The sequence below is a fragment of the Cyphellophora europaea genome, assembly GCF_000365145.1.
Source record: "Cyphellophora europaea CBS 101466 unplaced genomic scaffold supercont1.7, whole genome shotgun sequence".
Taxonomy (NCBI): Eukaryota; Fungi; Ascomycota; class Eurotiomycetes; order Chaetothyriales; family Cyphellophoraceae; genus Cyphellophora; species Cyphellophora europaea.
In genome coordinates this window covers 1,605,273-1,629,864 of record NW_008481813.1, presented here as the reverse complement: position 1 = coordinate 1,629,864, position 24,592 = coordinate 1,605,273, and the positions used below count along the sequence as shown (strand labels likewise).

General features: G+C 53.8%; 9 protein-coding genes across 9 annotated transcripts; 4 read left to right on the top strand and 5 right to left on the bottom strand.

Moving 5' to 3' along the window:
* Window positions 1-302: 302 nt before the first annotated feature.
* On the bottom strand, window positions 303-1,250 carry HMPREF1541_07721 (uncharacterized protein; the record flags this gene model as incomplete). The annotated part of the gene is made up of 1 exon (XM_008722044.1): window positions 303-1,250. One exon carries the CDS (start codon window positions 1,248-1,250, stop codon window positions 303-305), a length of 948 nt encoding a protein of 315 aa, XP_008720266.1.
* A 381-nt stretch (window positions 1,251-1,631) lies between these two features.
* Window positions 1,632-3,989, bottom strand: HMPREF1541_07720 (uncharacterized protein; the record flags this gene model as incomplete). Its single annotated transcript, XM_008722043.1, has 1 exon — window positions 1,632-3,989. The coding sequence occupies one exon, from the start codon at window positions 3,987-3,989 to the stop codon at window positions 1,632-1,634; it is 2,358 nt and encodes a 785-aa protein (XP_008720265.1).
* Window positions 3,990-5,226: 1,237 nt separating this feature from the next.
* HMPREF1541_07719 (uncharacterized protein) lies at window positions 5,227-6,411 on the top strand (the record flags this gene model as incomplete). The annotated part of the gene is made up of 3 exons (XM_008722042.1): window positions 5,227-5,727; window positions 5,780-6,115; window positions 6,163-6,411. The coding sequence occupies 3 exons, from the start codon at window positions 5,227-5,229 to the stop codon at window positions 6,409-6,411; spliced, it is 1,086 nt and encodes a 361-aa protein (XP_008720264.1).
* A 706-nt stretch (window positions 6,412-7,117) lies between these two features.
* Window positions 7,118-9,659, top strand: HMPREF1541_07718 (uncharacterized protein; the record flags this gene model as incomplete). Its single annotated transcript, XM_008722041.1, has 2 exons — window positions 7,118-7,238; window positions 7,288-9,659. The coding sequence occupies 2 exons, from the start codon at window positions 7,118-7,120 to the stop codon at window positions 9,657-9,659; spliced, it is 2,493 nt and encodes an 830-aa protein (XP_008720263.1).
* A 1,015-nt stretch (window positions 9,660-10,674) lies between these two features.
* HMPREF1541_07717 (uncharacterized protein) lies at window positions 10,675-12,316 on the top strand (the record flags this gene model as incomplete). Its single annotated transcript, XM_008722040.1, has 2 exons — window positions 10,675-11,051; window positions 11,101-12,316. The coding sequence occupies 2 exons, from the start codon at window positions 10,675-10,677 to the stop codon at window positions 12,314-12,316; spliced, it is 1,593 nt and encodes a 530-aa protein (XP_008720262.1).
* A 2,539-nt stretch (window positions 12,317-14,855) lies between these two features.
* Window positions 14,856-15,941, top strand: HMPREF1541_07716 (uncharacterized protein; the record flags this gene model as incomplete). The annotated part of the gene is made up of 2 exons (XM_008722039.1): window positions 14,856-14,935; window positions 14,990-15,941. 2 exons carry the CDS (start codon window positions 14,856-14,858, stop codon window positions 15,939-15,941), a joined length of 1,032 nt encoding a protein of 343 aa, XP_008720261.1.
* Window positions 15,942-18,010: 2,069 nt separating this feature from the next.
* On the bottom strand, window positions 18,011-20,272 carry HMPREF1541_07715 (uncharacterized protein; the record flags this gene model as incomplete). The annotated part of the gene is made up of 1 exon (XM_008722038.1): window positions 18,011-20,272. One exon carries the CDS (start codon window positions 20,270-20,272, stop codon window positions 18,011-18,013), a length of 2,262 nt encoding a protein of 753 aa, XP_008720260.1.
* A 20-nt stretch (window positions 20,273-20,292) lies between these two features.
* Window positions 20,293-20,616, bottom strand: HMPREF1541_07714 (uncharacterized protein; the record flags this gene model as incomplete). Its single annotated transcript, XM_008722037.1, has 2 exons — window positions 20,293-20,451; window positions 20,497-20,616. The coding sequence occupies 2 exons, from the start codon at window positions 20,614-20,616 to the stop codon at window positions 20,293-20,295; spliced, it is 279 nt and encodes a 92-aa protein (XP_008720259.1).
* A 277-nt stretch (window positions 20,617-20,893) lies between these two features.
* HMPREF1541_07713 (uncharacterized protein) lies at window positions 20,894-23,095 on the bottom strand (the record flags this gene model as incomplete). The annotated part of the gene is made up of 1 exon (XM_008722036.1): window positions 20,894-23,095. The coding sequence occupies one exon, from the start codon at window positions 23,093-23,095 to the stop codon at window positions 20,894-20,896; it is 2,202 nt and encodes a 733-aa protein (XP_008720258.1).
* Between the last annotated feature and the right edge of the window lie 1,497 nt (window positions 23,096-24,592).

Genomic DNA, 24,592 nt, shown 5'->3' with positions numbered 1-24,592 from the left:
TTTCATAGCTGAAACAGCTGTTTATTTTGATTCTAATACCAATCCATCTAATCAATCCATCTCTCAGCGTCGGCGGGATGGACACTTCAAGTAAGAAGGGCCTTGGTGGAGGTGAGGTACATATGCTACCCCCGGTAGACGTAAAGCAGCTGGGAGAAAAGATTGGCGCGAAAGTGCAGCATGATCTGAACTGATTAATGCATGGATGGAACAGACTCTCTTATTGCCTCGCTTGTCACTTATCAAAGGCCAGATTCTATAGCTTTTCTACCCATGATACTAGGGTCAAACGCAGCCCCCCGTTACTCGAACCCGCCTACCACAGTCCTCCACCCAGGCACTGCCTCTGGGAGAAAGTAGACGCCCCATATCGCCGCAGCCGCGAGCACAAGTCCGCTCAGCTTCTCCAACCAAGTATGGAACCAGATCGCTGTCATCATGATCATCCACACGTCGAGGGCCACAACGCCCCATAGGAAGTAGCGAGCATACATCCGTACTCTTGCTGCCGTCTCAGACTCCCAGCCTCCCACAGCTTTCCGCTCCTCGTCTGTTAAGTCGTGCGCAAGCTTCGCTGCCGCAGCTGGTGACACGTGTGGATGCGCTGAGTGGCTGTCGGCGATGTACAATTCGTACACCAAGCAGGCGGAAGAAAGCACCAGCATGAAGATATGCCCAGAGATGTCATGGCCTCCGCGCCATCGGCCGCCTTTGGCCTTGCAGTAGGTCGCGGAGGCGATGGTGGGAAATGTGATGGATTCTTTGAAGTCAGACAGCTCGCTGAGAGGTGGTGATTCGCAGTGTCCACCTGTTATTGTGAATGAGCGGTCGATCAGAGCTGGGCCAAAGAACCACTGGGTGGTTAGATACCAGACCATAGTGACTATGGCAAAGCGCGTGAACGCTTGGGAGTAGTGCCTTGATTTTGAGCTCGAGGGCGAGCGATTCGTACTCTGAAGGAACCCGAAGGCAACTGTTGTCCAAAACCAGCCGAGTTTGACGAAGTAGAGGTTTATGAAGTTGCGCTTGCCCGCAAAGTAATTGTGACGGTGATCGGACGCATCTTGTGAAGACGCCACTGGGGAGAGGACAGAGAAGAGGGAGCCAGTAGCGAGTACGACCGGGTAGAGTACAAGTAGCCAGGCTGAAGGCGGGTAGCGAGTCGACTCCGAGCGTGGTGAGTCTGTCATTGGGGAGGGTTCTTCGTCGACGTGCGGGACTTTGCGCCCATTGCGAAGCACGGTGGGCATTTTAAAGGGCGGAGCCAACGATCAGTGTCAACTGTGTCTTCTGCTATCATGCATTTCCTAGGCAGCAAGCTGTCGTAGTCGTCGGTCTGTGTGATGTAATGCCTGGCGGAGGCAAGGAATTTGCGTGTCGAACTGGCCTCGAAGGTGCGAGACGCGAACGGAAGATCAGCAGGAAAATGAATTGACGTCATTGAACAATTGAACAACTGAACAGTTGCAGCTTAGAATCGCCAGCTTTGTCGCCGAACAGACAGCCTTGCAGCTTTCAGACACGATAGACACGAAGCGAACAGCGACATGATTCACATTCTTGAAGAATCACTGGTGTCTTCAGATATCCTATGTCCTTGATGAAATGCAATCATCCTTGGATGAGTGCCCCTACTGCCGTTCCCACGCTCTCAAGCTGGCACGATCCTTGATCCCTCGTTCGAGTTCCTCTGTCTTCCTGATGCATCGCTTTATCACGTCTTGCTCGAACCGGATCTCTGCCAGTTGTGTTCGAGCCCATTGGCGATGTCTTGGACATTTGTTCTTGACACATATTCCCCCTTTCCTCAAAGGCCGCCCACCTTCACCTTCGCCATCACTATTGTCATCCACTCCATTGATTAGCCTCTGGCCGTCGTCACCTGTGAACATGTCATCATCAGGTGGACCTATTTTCGGGTTAGCAGAATTCAAGATCTCCCTCCCACCCTTAGTGTGGTACCAGTTGTTGAAGACATCTTCGTTCCAGGCCAGGCGCGGGTCGTAGCCGCAGAGGTCTTTGGACTTTGGAAGTGATTTCTTAACTTCGTCGGTGATGCCGCCGCTTCTCGCCTTTACAGCGTCCAGAAACTTTTCTCTCGCGTCGAGGATGGCGAGTTGGTTGGTGTTTTCGACTTTCTGCTGTTGAATCTCGGCAAGCTTGGTTTTCTCGAAGTCATCCAGTAATACTTCCGCTTTGTTGTCCTCTGACTCCGGGGGAGGAGTGTCTGGCTTACGTCCGAGGTCGATCCACTGGTCCAGGGTTTTGCACTGCTCCGTAATTGCTTTAACTTCGCCGGCGCGAAGAGGACCGCCTCGATTCGGCAGCTCGTCCTCATCAGCGCTTGAGTCGGTCTCGTATTCGCTCCTCTCCTCCTCACTGTAGGCGGGAGTGGCCATCCGGCTGTCAGAGTTCTCGATAGCATCGCCAGCGGTCTCCGGCAGCGCCTTTCGCGGACTGTCCTTGAGATTGATGTTGGCTGCCTTACGCTTCTTTCGCATTTTCTTGGGCCGATTGGCGTCGATGATAAACTGGTCGTTCTTTAGAGTCTCGATGTATGGATCGCCGCGGCGAACAAGTTCAACGAAGAACATCCTTCCACACTCTTTGCTGCAGTACTTGCTGGGCGGGTCCTGGAAGACTCTGGCTGGCTTGCGACAATCTTGTCGACGGCACATGCGTTTCCATGTGGTTTGTAAATCGTCCCGTGTACACCGTGGGCAAATGTACTTGTCGATGAGGTCACCGTCTCTTTCCCTGATGTTGACACACTTGCCGTGATACCACTCCTCACAGACGCCGTCGCAGGCAATCATCCAGGTATGGTTATCGCCTCTACGGCAGATGCAAAAGACCTCACCGTCGTCATTCGAACTACCCGGGGTGTCGGCAACAGAGGGTGAAGGCGAAGCACGCTCAACAGAAGCTGCTCGCGAAGAGGCTGGCGATGAGGCAGCACTGAGCTGTTTCTTGAGCTTGGACGACTGAGGTCGGGCTGACAGCGGAGTCGCGCTTGGCGATCGAAATGGTGTACCGCGATCCGAGACAGAGTCGCTCTCGGTGAGTCGTGGCTTCTTCGGCCTCGGCTTGGCTGTTCCCTTCTTGGTAAGAGCTGAGGGCAAGGGCTTTAGGCTTTCTGCGGCAGGTCGTTTCTTGCCAATGACGGGCGCAGGTTGAGTAGGTTGAGTCGATGTACTCCTCGCAGCTTCGGTAGTGTCAACTTTCGGCGTGCTTTTGCGATCCGATGCGAGCACCTTTGGACGCTTCTCTTCTGCAATGGAGCGCTCAGGAGTTTCATCCTTGGGCGACTCGCTGGGAAATTCGCCAAGGTCGAATTCAGCCCCAGGTTTAGGATCTGTGTCCGGAGCCACAGCGCTGGCACTAGGCTGTTCATCGGCGGCTTCTGGGCTCCCTGCCTTTGACTCCTTCTCTTTCTTGGGTTTGGCAGCTGGTCTCTCTGGCGCAGACGGTGGGCCTCTGGCAACCACATCATCGATCGACTCGACTGGCTCTCCTGTATCCGGATCTACAGTCACCTCTAAGCTCTTCAGAGGCTCCCAAGACTTGCTGCCATGAATCTTTGCGATATGATCGCGGACGGAGCGCCGGCGGGTGAAGAGCTTGTGACAGACGTAGCAGAGGTATCGCTTGTCAGTATGCTGGCCCTCATTCTTGGAGGAATGGATCGAGGAACGTGGTTCAGCATCAGGGTCATGACGCTTTCGGGGTTTCGTAGACTTCTTGTCTTCTGATTTCTGCTCGGATAGCTGCTCGGAGGGCGGATGTGACAGTGGACCTGGGTCAATATTCATATCGCCATGCGCATTGTTTTCTAAACCCTCGAGTGGATATTGTGATTGCATTGGACCTGGTTCCCCTGTGGTTTCGTGCTTGAGTTCTTGGATCGCAGTCGGAAACACGGGGTCAGTGATTTCAAAAGACTGGCCGTTGCTCATATGGGATACAACGGCATCGGAAGAAGTGTCCATTGCATTGTGATCGATGGGATTTGTGGTGAATAGCTCAGGTGCTATAGCAAGCGCGGATGTCCTGTAAGGCAGAGGTCAGCCAGACTCGGTCAGCGTATGCGAGCGACTTACTCTTCGTCATCCATATTGACGTCTTGCAGACTTCCAGCGCCTGAATTTGGTTCGGGGTTGAGCAAGTCAGACAGATTGAATGCCATAACCGCAAATGCCGAAGCGGGTTTCGCAAAGCTTGCTGAATTGTCGGTTTTCGATGACTTCAACGGGCGACGTTCAGAAAGGTGAGCGCATTTTCGATGAGGGCTTGGTGGACTCCTCTTCCCGGTGAGTTCATGCGCAACTAATGTAGATATCTGTTGATGAAGTATGGCTATCAAACCAAAGCCCTCGGAGTTAGTCAGGCTGCCTGCATGACCAACATTGAGGTGAAGATCCTGGAGGTGGCATCACTGCCACTTGCAGCGCGTCGCGCACCCGCGAATGTAGCCCGCAAGGCTGTAAGGCTGAGTTAATCACGTGATTCACGTTTACCGGGTAAGATCGGTGGACCTTGGTGCAACCCTTCACCCTTGCACACCTGTCTCTGCTCAATTGCCTGCTACTTCGAAGTTCTCGCGACTCATGAGACGACACATGCGCTGTCTATGTTGCGTGCTGTTCATCATGACTAGCGGTCTCGTGTCAACCATAGGCTGGTCATCCCTCATCTGCACTTTTTGATGTATAGATCTGCTCCGATATGCTCCGTGCGGGAATCGAGCAGTCTTTGGCACAGCTCTGTTTTGCGGCCAGGCTGTGCGTAGCGTTACAGCTACAACATGTCAGTATCCTGGGCATCTGGTATGTAACCAATACTTCAATTCCTCATCAGGCAGCAGTGCTACCTTGGAATTTGATGTTGACCAGTTTCGTTTTGCGGCGTTGCTGGTGTCATGCGTGCCAAGCCAGCCTCAAGCCACAGCTGAATGGCGTCTGCTTGTCGATGGCGGGTCAGGCTGCGACGGTAGCGAAGTGTTTACGAGAACTTGCACCGTGACGTTTGGGAGTCATGTGCATACCATTCTCATGTCAGTCTAAGGGAAGGTATTTTCAGGACGTAACGATAGCACTTTTCACTGGGCGTCATAGACCAGCCACATCAAATGCTATATAAATGCAACTGATTGTCCCGCCAGCGTGTAGGGACTGACCCCTAATAGCTCCCATACTTCAAGCACCACTGCAGCATCTATAAAACGATATGTGGGACTACTTCAAGAGTTGGTGGACGCTTCGTTGGACCCAGCAACCACAATTTCATCCCTTACCACCAAACATTACACGATCCTTCGTGAAAACACCGGCCGGTGATATCGAGCTTCTGACATCGGAACCTACGCAGAGAGATCCGAGTGCTGCACCTATATTCTTCATGCATGGTGGCAACGGTCATGCCTCAGTTTGGCTGGAATGGATGACACATCTTTCCCAGACACATGGTGCACGAACTTACGCTTTTTCGCTCCGAAATCATGGGGCGAGTTTTCCGGTGCCATACTTCCGTATGGTCTGGCTCACCAGGTTCGACGACCTCGCCTCGGACCTGATCAGCTCCATGGAGGAAATTGTATCGCGAGAGGGCCAGGAGCCGTTGGTGGTGGCTCATTCTTCTGGTGGCGGACTTGCTCAATACGCCCTCAGTCGGGGCAGTATCAAATGCAGGGCACTTGCCCTGGTTGGTGCCGTTCCACATTTTGGAAACGTCGGTTCCACGAAAAATATTCTCTAGCATATCTAGAGCTGACACGGCGCAGGTGCACGTTTACCACAACTGGTTCACCAGGATTGACCGATGGTTCATCATCCGCAATTTTGCACATGGATGCCACCCTAACAGCGGGCTCAACAACGACAAACTCGTCCTTAATGCTTTCTTCGGACAAGAGTATCCGATGGAGAAGGTCAAGGAGTTTCGGAAGTGGATGGCGAATTATGAATGTATGTGGTGGCCATATTCCATGGGAGGCAGGGGTTGGGGAGTGAAGGATAGGGTGTGGCTGTCGCCAGTAGACATTGTGGAGAGTGTCGTTCACTGGAATGGTACGGAAGACAAGATTATGGTCATGATTGGGAAAGAAGACCTTATGATGGTATGTCCCAACCCCCAAGGCAGACTTGCTGAGGCTGATGTGAAAAGGGCGGCACCGAACGCCGTATGGTTACAGATTTTCAGCAAGCCATCAAGACGCTGCAGGAAGGGAAGAAGATCGACGTGCCAGTTGAGCTCGAGAAGAAAATCGTGGAGAAGACGGACAGATATATTACAGAGGAGAGGCAAGGTGGTGTCAGGCTGGTCGAAGTCGCCAATGCTGGCCACCACACGCAGAACGATGTCCAGTGGCGGGAGGCTTGTGAGGCATTGAGGCGGTTTGCCGCTCAGGTCTAGCAAAAGCGACAATGGCCAATAGCAATGAGCGCCACAGCTCCTGTCATCCGGTACCCACACTACACACATGTAGCAATAGATACGCTGCGATACGACGTGTACAGAACAATCTGGGCCACAGGAAGTCTAGTGGTCCAATTATAGCGCATAGGTATGCTTAGCCAGCCAAGGCGAGGCCCCCAAATGCAGAGACTGCAGCCGAAGCGTTTCTCGGCATGCTTACCGATCCGCGGGACTTCAAACAACACCGACTTCATCCCAACCTCCGACCTCTTTGTGGACTCACAGGTACACGACAAGCCGCTTGGTTCTCACGGCCGCGTAACGGACGCGATGGGGAAGAAACATAGTCGGTCGATCCTTTGCTTTGCACTGCCCCTAAGTTTAGACTTTTTGCCATTGTTATCCCATCACCCGCCCTAGAAATGCTGCTGCCTACTACATGCTTGTCCATGACCGGTTATCGCTTGGGCTAATGCCAATTCTATGATGCGGGTCAACAATGGTCGTCGGCACTAGATCCACCGGTGTCAGTCGAGTCCGTGGAAAGCGGCCCCTGCAATTAGCTCAAAGATGTGAAGATCAGCATTCGTAGTCTCGTAATGACCAGCGCCTCTACTCGCAGCAGAAGTGTTAGGCTGCTCTTCAACTCCTTCCTCGACCTTTGAAGTTCTTGCAAATCCTACTCACCGAAAGAGAAGGCACCATGAAAGGGAGCGCGCCGCCTACGATCCACACTCCGTCTCCAGATGGCGACGAGGCGCCTCCCGCCTACGACATGGGCAACGCACAGAGCCTGATAGTGGAGAGAACTACAGAAGCGACCGGTATGTTGTTCTGCAGCTGCTCTGCCATGATGTCTAACCCGGGTCGTAGATGATGGACGGATTACGGTCAATCTAGACTCAAAGTTGGCCCAAGTCTTTGCAAGGCTCGTGGACGTCCCCGAGGTGCCTGAGCTCGACGATGCTCCTCCACGCTATACCGAACCGAGGTCTTGGTCGGTGTGCCTGAATATCGTGATCATGGTTGTCGGCAGTAGAGGTGATGTCCAGCCTTTCATCGCTATGGGCAACGAGCTTCAGAAGTTTGGTCATCGTGTCAGAATTGGGACGCACGCGGTTTTCAAGGACTTCGTCCAGAGTGCGGGCTTAGAGTTCTACCCCATTGGTGGTGATCCAGCTCAACTCATGGCGTACATGGTGAAGAATCCAGGCCTTATCCCAAACATGAAAAGCCTACGTGCTGGCGAGATAGGCGAGAAGCGCAGGATGGTCGATGAGATGCTTCAGGGATGCTGGGCCGCATGTGTTGAGCCAGATCCATACACTGACATTCCTTTCGTCGCCAATGCTATCATCAGCAACCCGCCTACGTTTGCCCATGTCCATTGTGCGCAGGCATTGTCTGTTCCCTTGCATATCGTCTTCACGATGCCCTGGTCGCCAACACGAGCCTTCCCTCATCCTCTGGCGAATGTGCGGAGCACGAATACCGACGAGAAGCTAGCCAATTACCTTTCCTTTGGACTGGTGAATGCGCTGACATGGCAAGGGCTGGGCGACGTGATCAATGGCTTTCGACGACGGACCCTGGGGCTGGAAGAAGTACCGGTGACCGAGGGTCCTTTCCTCATGGAAACACTGAAGATCCCACATACATACTGCTGGTCTCCAGGACTCGTGCCGAAACCCCGAGATTGGGAAAACCACCTCGATGTCACGGGCTTCATTTTTCGTACACCGCCGCAGTACAGCCCTCCTGCAGATCTCGATGCGTTTCTAAAAGCCGGTCCTCCTCCTCTCTACATCGGCTTCGGGAGTATCGTCGTGGATCAACCTGATGAGCTTCTTGCAACAATTCTCAAAGCATTGGCAACGGCTGATGTGCGGTGCATCATCAGCAAAGGCTGGAGTTCCCTTTCCAGTGATGATGTCCCAGACAACGTCTTTTTCGTCGGCGATTGTCCCCATGAGTGGCTATTTCAGCAAACATTTGCTGTTGTACACCACGGTGGGGCGGGCACAACAGCAGCTGGCCTACTAGCCGGTAAGCCAACCATAATCGTGCCCTTCTTTGGCGATCAGCCTTTCTGGGGCGACCGAGTTGCTGCCACTGGTGCCGGACCTGCGCCCATCCCACACCAAGAACTAAGTGCAGAAAAGCTGGCCAGGGCTATAGACTACTGCAGGACGGCTGAGGCCCTTGCAGCAGCGAAAGCTGTTGCAAACAAGATGCAAGCAGAAAACGGAGTTGCAGCTGCAGTGGACTCTTTCCATCGACATCTGCAGCCTGATAAACTACGCTGCGATCTCATTCCCACTCTCCCAGCCGTGTTCGAATATACTTTGAGCAGAAAGATTGACCTTAAGCGCGCAGCGTATGAAGCTAAAATTGTCAAGCTATCTGGACTAGCCGCCGAGACACTGGCGCAGGCTGATCGGGTGAAAGCGAAAGAACTTCGAATATACCAGTCAAATCCCGTCATCATCGAGAACCGGCGATGGGATCCAATCACATCAGCAACTTCGGCAGGCGTGGGACTCGCTTATGAGCTAGTCAGTACGACGAACGACATCTGGTACTCCCCATATAAGATGCATAGCAGAAGAAACAAGTCGACCAACTCAGCAGCCTCATTCGTATCGGCCGAAGAAGACACCTCGGATGCCGGTGGGCCTTCGACACGAGAGCATAGCTCAATCCGAGAGCAAATTGATAACAACGCAATGTTGACGGCCAAGTACGCGGGAGCTTCGGCGCTCAATATCCCAAAATTCTTTGGAGTCGGAGTGAAAGGTCTTGCAGTCGACATTCCACGAGCCCTGGCTGAAGGCCTGAGAGCAACACCCAAGCTTTATGGCGAAAAGGTCAAGGACCACGACCCGATCACAGACTGGAAGAGCGGGTTCAAGGTCGCCGGCAAGGACTTTGCCAAAGGGGTGGGCACTGGGGTCGTGGACTTCTTCGTGCAGCCTTATAAGGGTGCGAGAGATGACGGTGCTAAGGGCTTTGTCACCGGCATGGGGAAAGGATTTTTCGGCACTTTTACAAAGACTGGCTCCGGGCTAACAGGACTGTATGCATATCCAGCCCAGGGTATCTGGCGTAGCATCTACTCTGCGAGCCACTCGGATACAAAGAGGGGGATCATGAGTGCACGTCGGATTCATGACATCTACATCTCCCGACACGAGGCACGCCAGTTCGACGAAGAGGTCATCATCAAAGCCTTTGACGATCTATGAAAGCTACACAAAATGACAGCCAGCACAGCTGTCGTGTGGGAAGGAATGTGTCCAGCATATATCGTCACAGGACATGGAGCTCAAACATCAGCAGGAACGCCGAATAAGCTACTCGGGCGAAGACGTAGACAATGGTGATCCTCTGGTTGTCCAGGTGTCAATATGTCTGACGCCGGAGTGGAAACTCACGATGTGACGAGCGCATGACAATGCGAGATGGCAAAGTCTGTCGAGGCAATTGAGTTATATCATGGCGGGGAAGCCGAAGCATCAACCATCAACCATCGAGACGATCGTGGTGCACAGCATCATGCAGCAGGGGATCCAGGGACAGCACACTGACTCGTAGGCGGACGAAACGGCTTACCGAGGTGCGTGGCATGTGATGAACAAGATGCAGACTAGAGTGGCAGGCGTAAGGACAGATACCCCAGGCTTCGATTATGTATCTTCAGGTGCCTCAAACTACTCGGTCTTAATCTCGATGTGTCTTGCGAACCGCAACGTGCTAAGATATAGCTAGAGGTGAGGTCAAGTTGGGGCAATGAGCCCCTCGAATGTTTAGCCAGGTAAGGCGGAACGAACCCCCACAAGCCGGTGGCTCTAGGCGTGATCCGCTGGACGCCTTGTTGCTTGTCTATCATCAGCCTACCTGCAAAAGGGCTTGGGAATATTCTGATGACAACCCCTCAGAACAAGAAGATGCTGGTGCCGATTCATTACCGATTACAACGCTTACTGTGTAAGTTGGATGCTTACACCAACGCCCTGGTGTGACGAGTCGTGGGACCAGCCAGCTCGCACGCGAGCCGAGGCTGGTCTGTTGGTGGACACCCGTGGCCCGTATTTCGTGTTTATTCGAGCCTACCAAACGAGCTGTGCTTTGTGACTTTCGTAGATAACATCTCGCGACAGGCTCTCAACTGATTGTCTCTCTCTATCTACCTTGCACTACCTGGCAGTAGTGACGCGTACTCGGCCTCCTGTTGATCACGAGCCGAACCAGCGCGGCGCCATGGCGCAAGTTAAGCTCCCCGAGTTCGTGGATACCCCCGTTGACGACATCCCCAAAATCGTCGGGAGAACGAATGCTGCCTTCCTCTCACACAAGACACGCACTGTGGAATTCAGAGTCAGACAGCTACGCAAATTGTACTGGGGCCTCGATAGTCATGAAGCTGAGCTGCGCGAAGCTGTCAAACGAGATCTCAACAAAGGCTTTTTCGATGCCATGATCTCCGAGATTGACTGGGTCAAGAACGACATCATCTTCATGACATCCAACCTCGAGAAATGGATGAAGGACGAAAAAGTACCCGACATCAGCTTCGCAAATCGCCTGGTCAATCCAAGAATCAGAAAGGACCCTCTTGGCATCGTCCTCGTGGTTGGGTAAGCACTGCACTCTTTTCGGGTCTCACTGGTCTGACTAGTGCCACAGCGCCTTCAATTTCCCCTTCCAGCTGTCTCTCGGGCCCGTGATTGGTGCCATTGCCGGGGGTAACACGGTCGTGCTGAAACCGTCCGAGCAAGCACCTTACTGTGCTGCAATTATGCAGAAGATCATGGAAGAGACACTTGACCCAGACTGCTTCACCTGTGTGCAAGGAGCCATCCCCCAGATGCAAGCCTTGCTGGCTGAGAAGTGGGACAAGATCTTCTTCACTGGTTCTGTCAATACTGCCAAAATTGTAGCCAAGGCAGCAGCGGTGCACCTCACTCCTACCGTTTTCGAACTCGGCGGTAAGAATCCAGCGATCGTGACCAAGAAAGCTGATCCTTACCTGACCGCACGACGGCTCCTCTGGGGCAAGACTATGAATGCAGGCCAAGTTTGTATCAGCCAAAACTACACTTTGGTGGACCGAGAAGTTCTGCCCATCCTGGTGGAAGAGCTTAAACGAGCCTTCAAGGAATTCTTCCCCAATGGAGCCAAGCAGAGTGAAGACTACGCCAAAATTGTCACCCTGAGGTCTTTTGAGCGACTCAAGGGCATGTTGGACCAGAGCTCGGGCAAGATTGTGGTGGGCGGCGAGATGGATGCCGAGAAGCTGTTCATCGAGCCCACCGTCGTCGTGGTATCGGATGTGAATGACTCACTGCTCAAAGAGGAGTCATTTGGCCCCTTGATGCCGTTACTACCTATCGACAGCCTCGACGAAGCCATCTCGATTGCCAACTCGATTCATGCCACTCCACTCGGCACGTATATCTTTGGTGACAAGAAGGAAGCTGCCAAAGTCCTCTCCGAGACACGTTCGGGTGGCGCGACGGTCAACGATGCCCTTTTCCATGCTGTCATTCCGACTCTCGAGTTCGGGGGTGTCGGCGATTCGGGTATGGGTGCGTATCGTGGCAAGTCCTCATTTGACACCTTCGTGCACCGCCGGGCCATTGCTCAGACTCCTAAATGGATGGAGAGGTTTCTTGCTGTGCGTTATCCACCCTACGCTGGGACCAACAAGTATCTTGAGTTCAGCAAGATGGGCAAGCTCAAGCCCAATTTTGACAGAGAGGGGAACGAAAAACGGACTGTCCTTTGGTATATGCTTACGCTGGGCGGTAAAAGCCTGACGCGAGGAGTGATTAGGGCGCTGGTACTCGCAGGCATTGCCCTTGGACTCAAAAGCATTTTGGAGAGGAGGGGCTATGTGTGAGCCACATACCGCTGGGGATGAAGTTCCGATTCTCGGATTTACTGTATAAGGACCGGCGTCAAAGAGCCATGTTGAGGCCTCATTTCAGTTCCTTTTACTGCTTGCCAATGAATGGCTTCGGGATTCAGGCCGCCCAGTGCATTGGCTGTTTGCAGTAGTCTGGATTGACCCGCCTATCTGACCGCATTAGATCCGTGATTGCGGCAGCCTCATCATACCTAACGATCGGATTAATGTATCCTGTTTTCGACCCATCTCCGGTAAGCGAAATGGGCCCCCAGGGCCCCCAAGACAGTAGTCAGTGTGCCGAATTGCAGTTCTCAATTCCAAACAAACCATTCGCGTGATTCGGATGCCGAAAGGCATGTCGGAGCAGGCCGTCCAGAATATGCAACCGCCCCAGAACAGCAGGAGGTAATAATCCCGCGACAGGCCACGCTGGAAGGCTGGAAGCGGGCGCCGCTCTCCCTTTCCCGAGGACGGGGAGTTTCACGTCTTGCTCAGGGCGAACCGTAGCCTGTCGTTCTCCGTCGCCCGTAGCTTACCACACCCCCTGCAGAAAACCTAAGTGTTCCCCCCCACGAGGCTGCTGATCCGGCTGATTACGCTGGATGACTGTGGGTGTAGGACTCCAATTGTTGTCCAGAGAGACCCTACTTGCAGAGTTTAACTAAGCCGAAGATGCGATAGGCGACCGATGCATCGACTCAGGAACGGCTGAGACGCCTATACTTTCCACCTTTTAGTTGACGCTGAGAAAATCGAGTCAAGAAAGGACGACGCCGACGTATCCAGCCTTCGCCCCCCGATCAGCAGTCCACTGTTCCTGACTGGATCAATGATGGATCTTCCAGAAGAATTGACAGGCCCACTAAAACGATGGGGCGATGATGTTCGAAGGTTTTCGGCCCTCTGACATGAAACGAGCAACAAACTCGCAGAGTGGCGTCGCACACCTGCTGAGCTGGAGAGGGCACCCGGCAAGGTGCCCGTCCGATTGGACCTAGGGGCAGATGCTTATGCCGAGTGCCAGCGCCCAGGCGGGAAGCGGACAGTGCTACAAGCATCGTCGTCTGCCCTATGCAACAACCTGCTCCTCTCGTCGTAATCCAATCCCCATTCATCTCGTCTCGTCCATTTCCACTACCACTGCTGCTCCGCTCTAACGAGTACCACTTGGATACTCAGACGAGAAATTGACGTTGTACTCTGCGCGTCGGCCTGCCCGACCAGGTCCGCCGCACCGTTCTGTCGACCACCAGGTCTTGCACCCGACTGGCCCTGCCTGTAACGCCCGTTGCGGTTTGCAATATCTCCTCAACTTTGCCCTCTAAGCGATCGGGTTTTGCCAACGCCTCGCCTGCAGCATCGCCTTCTCCCTGTTCTGCAAGCCACGACTATTAGGTCGTTCGCGCCAATCGCAAGCCCCATTGACCGCAGCATTCCATCGGTCGGCTGCTCGCGTTCTGCGGCTCGCATAGCTGCGTTCCCAACTCCCGGCCGAATTTAGCATCCTGGTCCGGGCATTTGTTCCATCAATCACTGATCTGATTAGCGCTGGAGAACGTTGACAACGGGCTCTTCTGCTGATTTCACAAGCTCGTGCCCGCTGACAATTACTCTCAATGTCGGTTTAAACCTTCAGCACGACGATATGCGACTTGGTGGTGGAAGTATCATTTCTTGGGATGAAACGAAAGCAGCACATCCAGCCGGCCCCTCAGGCTGCTAAACCACTGACATGCCCTTGCGGTGTCGAGTTGCAGGTTCAGCACACTTGTCAATGGCGACCACGGCCTGCTCAGACATCGCAATCGCTGGTCCCGCGAACCGACATTCAGCGTGGCGTGTTACCTAGGCCTGAGACAACTACTACAGCTGGAAATGGGCACGGTGGCACAAGACTCGTCATTGCGGGCGGTCTGTCCTCTGCGAGGAGGAAGCCGCGGCGCTTTGTTGCGCCTAACAGTGCCCTTAGTCCATCGCAGCGACAGGTCCGACTAAAGGGCATGCCGGCCGACGTTTTTCATCCTGAACCGTTCAACGCGTATCCCATACCAACCATTGGCTGTGTGCATCGCATGATCGAGCATTGTGAGTTCCAAGGAACCCTATCGACGACCGAATGGTACTGACCTGCCCAAGTTCTGCAGGTTTGGGCTCCTCGGCAAGGCAAGCCCTTTGGCTTCGAAGGGCATCCCAATCCCTACCTTTCGCTGCTATGGCCCTTCGCTCTGCAGCATGCGTCCGTCTTCGAAGGTTTGGTAGCTATGTGCAGGGCCTCGTGGTTACTGGAGAATGGACAGGCCACAATTCATGACCGAGCGTTTGCATATCATCACAACAACACCAAATACGCTTTACAGAAGCGTTTAGAGAACGCGGATCAATACTTTGACGATGCGACTATGCTGACTGTTCTGGCATTGACGACAATCGATGTAAGCTTCCCGATCAAGCCCGAGCCTGTCAGAACAGAGCCTGATTCAAGCAGTACACTCTAGGAGAGCACGCCCTAGCGGAGCAATACCTTCATAGTATGCGTCGAATGGTCGAGCTACGAGGTGGCATTAGAAGCGACACACCCTGGGAGCAGTTTATGACCTCAGTGGTCACTGCGTAGGTTCATTTCCAGTGGCCTACGAAGTACGATACTAACACTCTTCTCCTCAGCTTCGATCTTCTCTGGACCTTCGTCCTCTCATCCGACCCGCAAACCTCCCCAGTCGTCGCTGCTTCCGCCGCACCTTCTCTGCCCCTCCGAAACGAAATCCCCGTATACGCCAACCATCCATTCCCTCCTGACTACGCAGCCTCGCTGTCACGCATTCCCGATGGCTTCAGCAATCTTGCTGTGGCCTCTTTACTATCGGTACAGTGCGTACGTATCATCGAGCGAATCCCGCACGAGCCTATCATCCCCAGTACCACAGGAAACACCCTTTCATCGCAACGTGGTCGGTCTACGGCGCGCAGTACGGAGCTTCACTCTATCCTTACCGACCTCCTCAAATTGACGTCTCTTTCCATCACGAAGATGGAGCATCTGCTCTGCCACGGCCTCGTCGCCTACTGTCTCCCGTTGCAGTATGGCACTCCACTACCCATCAGCACGACGCGCACACTCCAGAGCTGTGTCGAAACCTACATGGCGCTCAACCTCTCTGAAAATGAAGAGAAGCTGGATGGCAAGTGTTTGCTATGGATCGCCGTGGTGATCGCATCATGCTTGGACATGTGCAGCGACAGTAGCCTGCGGAACGCGCCAGTGCTGGAGCGCATATTGAACAAGTTCCCGCAAGCAAGAGAATGGACCAAGGTCGATACCATTTTGAGAACATTTCTGTGGCACGAGGATCTGAGCGAGCAATGGTATCGGACCTGGCAAGGAGTGCTGGCGAGGCGGAAAAGCCCACCCAGTGGTTTTCGCAGCAGTCCTCAAGCCTTCAGTCCTATCACTGTAGTCGGAGGCGCCAGTCCAGGCTACACGATGGGCTCCGAGCGGCCGGGTTGCGGTGGTTCAGGCTCAAGTGAGAGCCCAAGGGCAGCTGTGCCAGAGCCAGCAGAACCTCGACAGGCTGATGCCCGAAGCATGAAAGTTGCGAGTCTGCTCCACAATGACTGAGTCGACAGCCGAGAGCACAAAGGCCGGCAGGAGATCAACATTGAGAGGCTGTGCACCAGTCCCATACACCTTGCTCGTCCAAGCAATAAGCCGCTTCCCAGTCATGTCGCCCTTCGCGGTCGGTCGATGCAGAAGTCTTCGCTCACGTAGAGGACTGAGGATCATGCTATATTCTTGTACGCCGCCCTGGGCGTTTCCGAGAAGTAGCAAATCTCCAGCCGTCACCGTCGCCAATACTTCCTCTCGCCGGATCAGCTGTCTTGACACCACGACATGAGTTGGCCTACTGTTTGATCCTAGCAACTCCTGTCTGCAGCAAATCGTCACAATACCGATACAACAGCCTTAGTCGTCTTGCTGGAATATGCAGCATACTTTCTATCACGCTATCCCACGGGGCGGTCAGCTTTACGTCCTGCACCTATTCATCTTCCCTGCTGCGCTCATCCAGCTGCCCCGACGCCCCGAATGTGGCACAATGGACCACTCTGACATTGATTGTGGACGATCACTGGGGCTTCAGAATAATGATATTAGGTGGAGAGAGGTGCAGCCCTGGTGGCGAGAAAGAGGTACCGCCCAAGCATCGAAGAGCATGCGAGAGACGACCAACAAAGCGAAGTGCACCAGTCTGGTGTCGGCCGGCAGGAGTAATGACACTGGGAACGAACGTCCTCGCTCCTGCGAATGACGGCCTTCCTGGTGCTACACTCTAAACACATCTCGGGCCCTGGTGCAACAGCGTGTGGTGGATTGACCCAGGCGCAGTTAAGTCGCGATGCTTGCGACCAGCATACAGAGGATAGCGGGGCCGGCACAGCGAAGGCAGTCGCAGATGAGATTCCCGGGACCTCACCTCAGTAGGAGACATAGTCCCAGATCCGATGAGGAGTCGACTGCAACGGCGTCAGCCCCATCAGAACCCAGCAGATAGCAAACAGTGTCTGTCTGCACGTGGCTTCCAGAGACCACAAGATTCGAATGTGTCTACCTAGAAAAAGAGGTAAAAAAAATAGTACAGACTCGAGCCCAGGCTCAAGCTAATGTCCACTCTCCCATGCCCATCCTCCACGAATCTACCACTCACTCACTCACCCACCCGCTCTAATCACTGCGCATCGCGTCTTCTATCAGCCGCCGCATCCCTACCCACCACCAGCAGCAGCCTCCCGGCCCTACGTCTCCGTCTCTCCTTCCGCTGTAGCAGTCGCGGTATCACCAGCACCAGTAGCAGTGGTCTCATCATCCCTACCCCGAGCGGCAGGCTTCGCTTCCCCCTGGCCCCGCCCCTGCCCCTGCCCCTGCCCCTGCCCCTGCTCCTCAAGCTCGGCCTCGGTAAACTCGATGATCTGCTCGCCCAGTTTTGCAGCGTTAGTGTGTTTGCTGCTGCTCCGCTCCTCCGCGGCTGGCTGGCTGGATGAGGCCCGCGGGAAAGGGGACAGGGTGAGGTTGTGGGGGTTGGAATGGTCTTACGTTGTTGCCTGACGGTAAGCTGCGTTAGTATTGTTTGGGGAGGGAGGCAAATGTGAAAGAAAAGTGCCAAGGCCCAATCCAGCAAGCAGCGCGGGGCGGAGAGATGTTGGCGACGACTGTGATGGCCCGTCCGCTTCTGGGCTGGAGGAAAAAATACGTACAGCTCGCACAGTGGCCGTAGAGGCCGTCTTTGGTGAGGTCGACGCCGGCGCTGTAGGTGGGAAAGGGGGGGCGAGGTCAGTTTCGGGTTGTGGTCTGATGCTGGAGGGGGGGTTGGTAGTAGTGACTTACCCGCAGCGCTTGCATTTTACTCGGACCATGGCGAGGTCGTAAACTCTCCGACTTGGTAGTTCTGCTGGCTAGGGCGCGGTAGGTAGTACGAATGTTAGTGACGCCGGTGCTGCGAGGGTGAATATCTACCGTGGTACTCTTGGAAGTGTGTTTATATTCGTGTTGATGACGTTGGTAGCTTGCCCCACACAGAAATAGACAGCGATTTCCACTCTTGACAACAATCGTAAAAGACGACGCATTGTGTAGCCCTATATTCAGAATACTAAGACAAGCATCAAGTCTGGTGATGTACATCCATGTCCCTAACGCCATCGCTTCCCAATAACACCTCGCATGCCTACCCCTGATCCCGCGTTGCCGTTCTGATACGCTGGGATGCCTCCAGCGTCCCTCTTTCCCAGCTCTTCTTGTGCTTCATTCAATATCTTCCACATCTCTGCCAGCCCGACCCTCTGCCTCGGTAGCACCGAGTACTGCAACCCGTACATTTCCTCACGGCCCAGCGGTGGGACGAATCTACCAGTCAGCAGCCGGAAAATGACCTTGGCGGATAGGTAATGCTTTCGGATGCGACCACCAAGCTGGAAATACTGTTCGAAGATCTGCCGGAGCGAAAGGGGCGTCGACGAAAGAGCGATGTAAGAAATGTTGGGCCGGAGAGTCGATGGCTCTGTATTGGTGGGAGACTGATCGTCCACATCTGGTTCTGCTTCTTTACGTGCAGGTTCATGCCCTGGGCCAATCCATAATGGTGGTGGAGCCGACAATCGGAAGTGGATGCCGCCAGGCAAACGTTGGCTATCCTTAATACGTAGCATGAGGGCGAATAAGGGAAAGTGGTTGAGACAGGCGAGGCATGTATCTAGTGAAGCCTTGATAGTGATGATGCTCATGCGCGCAAAGGCGAATGTGAGGTAGAAGACCACCACTGTCGGAAGAAGGAAGAAGAGCAGCGTAAACAATATGGTACCAAGCAGTAGCTGATCCAAGTCGTAATCGCAGTTGTCGATTCGATTTCTCAAGACATTTCGCTTCTTGCCGCGGAACAAGTGGAACAGACTCATAATGATTGTGAGCTGCCAATTGAAAATGCGAGCGCTGGCAATGTAGAAGCTATAGATGTGGATGGTGAGCAAGCTGATAATATCTGAAAAGATGGCGATGGGCATGGAGGCTCCGGCGAATGAGGAGAACCCGATGAAGTAGATCACGGTTGGTAAATGTGGCACGGTGTAGTGGATGACTGTGCCTGACCAATACTCGATAACCCAGAGGAATAGATCTCCAAGGAAAGCCGCTAGCTCGGTATTGAGCTTCAGACCTCCCGGATAAGACATCAGCCATCGGATCATACGCTTCAAGCCCTCGATTGTGTACTCGTTGAGCACGGTGGAGAAGACTTCCGAGGTTTCCTTCGCGTTATCATTGATGAAACTGCCGAGCGCGATGCCGATGATGACATCGTTTGCAACGAGCCACAAGGAGTTGTAGAACCGGATGTAGTCACCATTGTTGACCGAGATGGAAGACCAGGTGTTGTTCCTCTTGCGCAGCACTGAATACTGGGCAGGATAGTACGAAAATTGCTCAAGCCGCAGATGGACCTGTTGGCAGCAGGCTGATATGTCTTTGAGCGCGAGAGGTCCATTTCCGTGCACAGGCCCATCTGGCAGATGTATGGATTGAATGGGTAGATGCCACTCGAGGACCTGCAATAACGCCTCGGCCACCATTCGATGTGCGACTATGGCGACCTTGAAGAACGAAAGTAGGGCTGGGTAGACCGAGGTCATGAACAAAGTCCATAGAGACCACGCCGCAAAGGTGTACAGCGATTGTGCTGATTCCACCACCCTCTCACTGACCGACATACTTCGCTTGCGCCGTGGGCCAACCAGAGGTGAGTTTTTCTGGATCAACTCTGCCACTTCTTGAACACAGTTGATTTGACGAAGAATAACGGGAAGAGCGACCTCCAGGCGAGTGGGCTGTCGTCGAACAACGGTGTGAAACTTGAGCTTTGACACGAGATGAGCCTTGCGCCGTCGCTCTTGCTCCTCCTCCTCTTCTATCTCATCGCGTTGGCCGGGTGTGTTCGTGAACCTCGTCCGCGCGCTGTCGTCCAGGGAAAGCGATATTGCTTCTTGTGACATGTACTGCATTTTGAGGGGATTTGGAGGGTCGAACATCACGATCTGAATGGCGTAATCGGCGTTTGTTGGGCAATATATCTGAGGCTTGGACGACTTGAGTGATGTAAAGACTGCGATTCTCGTGCTGTCCCACGTGGTAGGAAGCTCTGGGAAGTTCACAGTACCCAATACATGCATGTTCGATCGATCGCATACCTGGAAGATACGTGCGACTGGATGGGGACTGCTTCGGAAAAGTGTGCCAGCTCGCAGAGCATTCTCAACGCTGCGTGTCTCGACATCTTCTAGCACCGTAATGACAAACAGATCGGATTCAGAATTGCGCCATCCGACAATCACACCGGGTGCGCTTGAGCGAGCCAAGTTGTTCGGCCAGAAGATGCGCAAAAGGTCATGGTTGCTCTTGGGCATATTTCCATAGTGTCAAGCTTTCAGAAAGAACCTCGTCGGCGTAATTGCTCACGGGCAGAAATGCGGTACGCATGAGAACGAGGATGCAGTGAGGCTTCGTGGGCCGCCAAGCGCTCAAGGGGAATGACGATGGCGAGGAAGATCAAGGATAGTATGGCGAACGCCTTCGCAGCTCGGGTCTGTCTACCGTTAGCAGCATCGACCATCGAGACAGAAGCGCGTACCACTACTCCGTGGTCCCAGGCGAAAACGGTGAGTTCGTAGAGGCGTGTTACAAGATCCCAGCGGGCGGTAATGTAACCGGCAACGAAGATACCGAGAGTCAGTGACGAAAATGGGTGCATTCGCTCGGATGGGACTGCAGTCGGTGCAGACGACTGCTCTTCGGGCAGCGCAAGAACACGTAGAGGGCAGAAGTTTATCATGTTGGTGGTACCTGGACACTCGCATGAGGACTCGGCTAGCTTTCCCGATCAACGACATACCAGACACCACCGAGCGATCACCTCCCCCACCAACATTCGTCTTAGTCTGGCCGTTTGTCCGCAGGAATTGGGCCGCGTTTCTCATGGCTTGCATCTGTTCCGCAACGAAGCAGTCTTACATCTCACTCTCTACTTTTCACTCTACATCGTATTCCACATCGACTTGGACCTCCACCTCTTCATCCACCTCGACGCTCTGGTAGATTATGTCGCCTGCCTCCACCACCGTTCCATCCTCATTCACTACAGCCTCATAGGTATATTCCTTGAGGTTGGCCGTGCTATCTGTAGTGGTCGTATACATCATCATCGTGTCCTGGTAGATGCCGCCAGCATAGATGTCGGTGCTCTGGTCCTGCAGCATTAAGGCGCTTATGTTGTTGACCTGCTGCTGAGCCGGAGCTGAGACGAACATCTGCGGCTGTTGCTGCACAGTAGTTAACTCCACGCTTGTGATGACCGAGTCATCGATGTAAATATCTTGGTTTCCGACCGTCGGTTGCTGCTGTTGCGTCGCCTGTAGCTGTAGCTGCTGCATTTGCTGTTGCAACACTAAAGTGCTTGCTGCCTGCATGTATGCGTCTTGGTACGACGTCGCCTGAGAGGTCTGGGGCTGTACGAGAATCTGATTCTGTTCGTTGTATGTATTTTGTGCGCTTGAGTTGCTGTGGGTCAGATAGGTCTGCGCAGGCGGGGGGGCCAAGTATTGCTGTGGCAGAAACTCTGCCAGGATGTACTGTTGTTGCACCGGCAGAGGTTGTGTTTCACCCATAGTGTCAGACAAGGCTTGCGTTGGGTTAGATTGGGCCGAGTAGACGGAGGTATTCGTTGAGGAAGCGGGAAAAGAAGGACTTGAAACCATGGGCTTGGGAGGGCGGTGGTCGAGTGGTGGTTGAGTGACTAGCGATTGCGGCGGTCCCTCAGATTCATGGGTGTATGGAGGAGGTGGGTTGGAAGAAGTCTGGTCTGCTAGGATGGCATCAGCCTGAATCGAGAAAGAGGTGGTCGAATGATGATGGTCAGACATCGCAGCTGGCTTGGGCGGTATAACGAACTGGGCGTGCGGTGCTGTTTCTGCGGTGCTCGGAGGAGCAGCAAGAGGTTGGCTCGATTCGGCGACATCAACCGCCATTGACCCACTAGCTGTAGGTACGATTGAGGTGCTTGAATTCACGGCAAAATGAGGTGGCTTCTCTGTCGGTGAGGTTGGCTGGAGCTGCGCTTCTGTGGCTAGCGCAAGATTATCCTGCTCCGAGGTCTCTGCGGTCTCAACCGTGACAGTCACGGTCGCCGTGGAGTGGCTGACATCGTGATATGCTGGGACTTGAGCGGATGCCAGGCTTACTGCTTGGCTGTGCTGTGGGAGTGGACGGCGAACTGGTTTACGCATAGGTACTCCGGTACTGGGCTTCACAGCCACCATGGGTTGCTGTGGAGTCGGAATTTGAGAACCTGAAGCCGCGGCCTGCTCATGTTCGTAAGAATGATTGACTGGCTCCGGTGTCGGCGGCAACGGATCCTGTGGTATGAATGTCCTGGTCTTGGGCTTGTACTTGCCCTTACCATCGGCGGCATCTACCATCTCATGCATCAGCGTTCGGGAGGCCCTTCCAATCTTCACTCCAAGAGCTCCGGTGTGCACGATGGCGTTTTTCGAGGCTTTCTGCATCTTCGTTCGACTGATCATTGTTTGACCCACAGCTTTTGCTTGACGGGTAGCCAGACTGGCAGCTGTAATGGTGGTATCCTTCAACGCGACCGAGACATGCGCAACGTCCTGCCCGAGTTTCTTTCCTAAGACCTCGGTGTTGTTTCGTTGCGCGAGCTGATGAATTGCAAAAGCCTCGTCAAAGTCAGGGATGTTTTTCCTGGCGATTGCAGTGTTGACGGTCATAGTCATCAATGGGTCATCCTGAGTAGGCTTGACAGGTGCTGTAGAACTACGCACGAGTCGGACGCGAGGCGGGGCTGGCTGTGCCGGTTCTGTTATGTGCCTTGTCATTTGTGGTTTCTCGGCCGCAGCCAACACTTGTGCTGGTGCGGCTTGTTCGACAGGCCACTGGAAGGAGCAGCTCCGGGTCTCAACATGCACAAAGATGGTCCTGCCATCCGGGGTATGGGACTTTATCCATCCAGCTGGTAGTTGGCGAACATTTGGCCTTTCCCACGATGCCGCGCCAGTGGAAGGGTTGAAGTACATCGTTCGGCCGGATGGATCCTTCATCTCAAGCCATCCTACAGGCATTGGCATGGGCTGGCCTTCGAGAATCGGCGCTGTAGATGATGTCGCCTGTTTTACGTCCGATGGCATTGTTGTAGGAGGCAAGCCGATCGCCATATTTGGCTGATGTTCTGCCATCTCGGCACAGTAACAGCACTCCGCGTCAAAATGTATAATGCTGAGATTTGAGAGAGCACTCTGGCACTAAACACGGAGGAGAAGATGTCCCGTCGCTCAGTTGATGACCTTTGCCAGCCTTATGATCCTTGCGTCCACAAGAACCGTACAGGCCTTATACGAGGGGGTACTAGTCGGCGGGTCCGCATCGAGCCATACCTCGTGAGCGTCTGCATTGGCGCCATCTAGACTCGATCGGTATCAGCACGCCTATGAACCAGCGGCGGTGTGAAGCAGTGCAGCTGCGGGTTCCTCATTCCACAGGTTACGAGGACTTTACGAGGGTCTAGGCGTGGCTGGTTTACGCCTCGTGTAGTATTGGCCTCGCTAATGGCGGCGCGCTCGTAAGGTATCCTTGGCGACAGCACACCTGAAACGATACCTAAGTAGGTGCAGCTTCACAGCTCGAGGTGCAGCAGAGGATTTTTCCTTCTACTTCGTATGCAGGAGGATGGTGAAGAAAGGCAGATATATGCAATGCGCTCAAAAGCAATGTCCTGGTTGAGAAGCCCATGCTCGCCAATGTAGCCTGCCTGGCGCTTGCTCGCAAATTGGTGCCCACTTTTCGAGTAGACGCAAAAGGTAACTTTAGCTACAGAAAGGGACGAGCCAAAAAGATGGCACACAAAGATATTGATGCAAAGCTCTACTGCTCAGGCTTATACCTGCAAACGCTGTGATCTGAACTGCCACACGCACCCACTTGTAGAGCCGAAGGCAGGTGGATACTGCCCAGACGCTAGTGATAAAGCTTCTGGAGCTTGTTGACCTCTTCTCAACTCCCTTCATCTCCTCCTCTCTCCCATGGTCTCTCTTGTCACACCACAACATAATGATTTGTGAAGCGGCAGAGCATCCAGTGCCATCTGAAGTGTGACTGGAAACCATCGTCCCCCCAGATCCCCTTCATACACAAAGGTGAGGTATGCAACCTGCCGAGAATGATTTCTAGCTCGCCAATCCGGACTCAGTCAAACGTCGATTGCAGACGCGACCGACCACGGTAGGTTCAACTTACACCGGACCAGCACAACAACAGACCCTCGCCGACTGCCTCATCCTGCACATGGCCTGCGTGGTGAACCTGATCATCGACCCTCGCGCGTTGCTAAATCAGTGGGTAGGACACCGCCTAGATCAAGTTTGCATCCAAGCGATCGATTTTCTGCACGATCAATCCGATTTCGCCGGATCAAACGCAGCCTGCCGAAGACATTGTCACCTCCAGATCAACCTGCAGTCTGATTCTGCACCGCAACCAGCCTTGGCGAGTTTGCCAAGAAGTTTGCTCTTACCCTCGCACCCCCGGCAGCCTATTTAATTGCGACTTCCTTCTTGCCAACTTACCTCCTGCCTCCTCCCCATCCCGCATTCTCTAAGATCCGCATCTCCGATCCTCAACTGCTATCACACTCTTTTGGGATCAAACAGACGGTC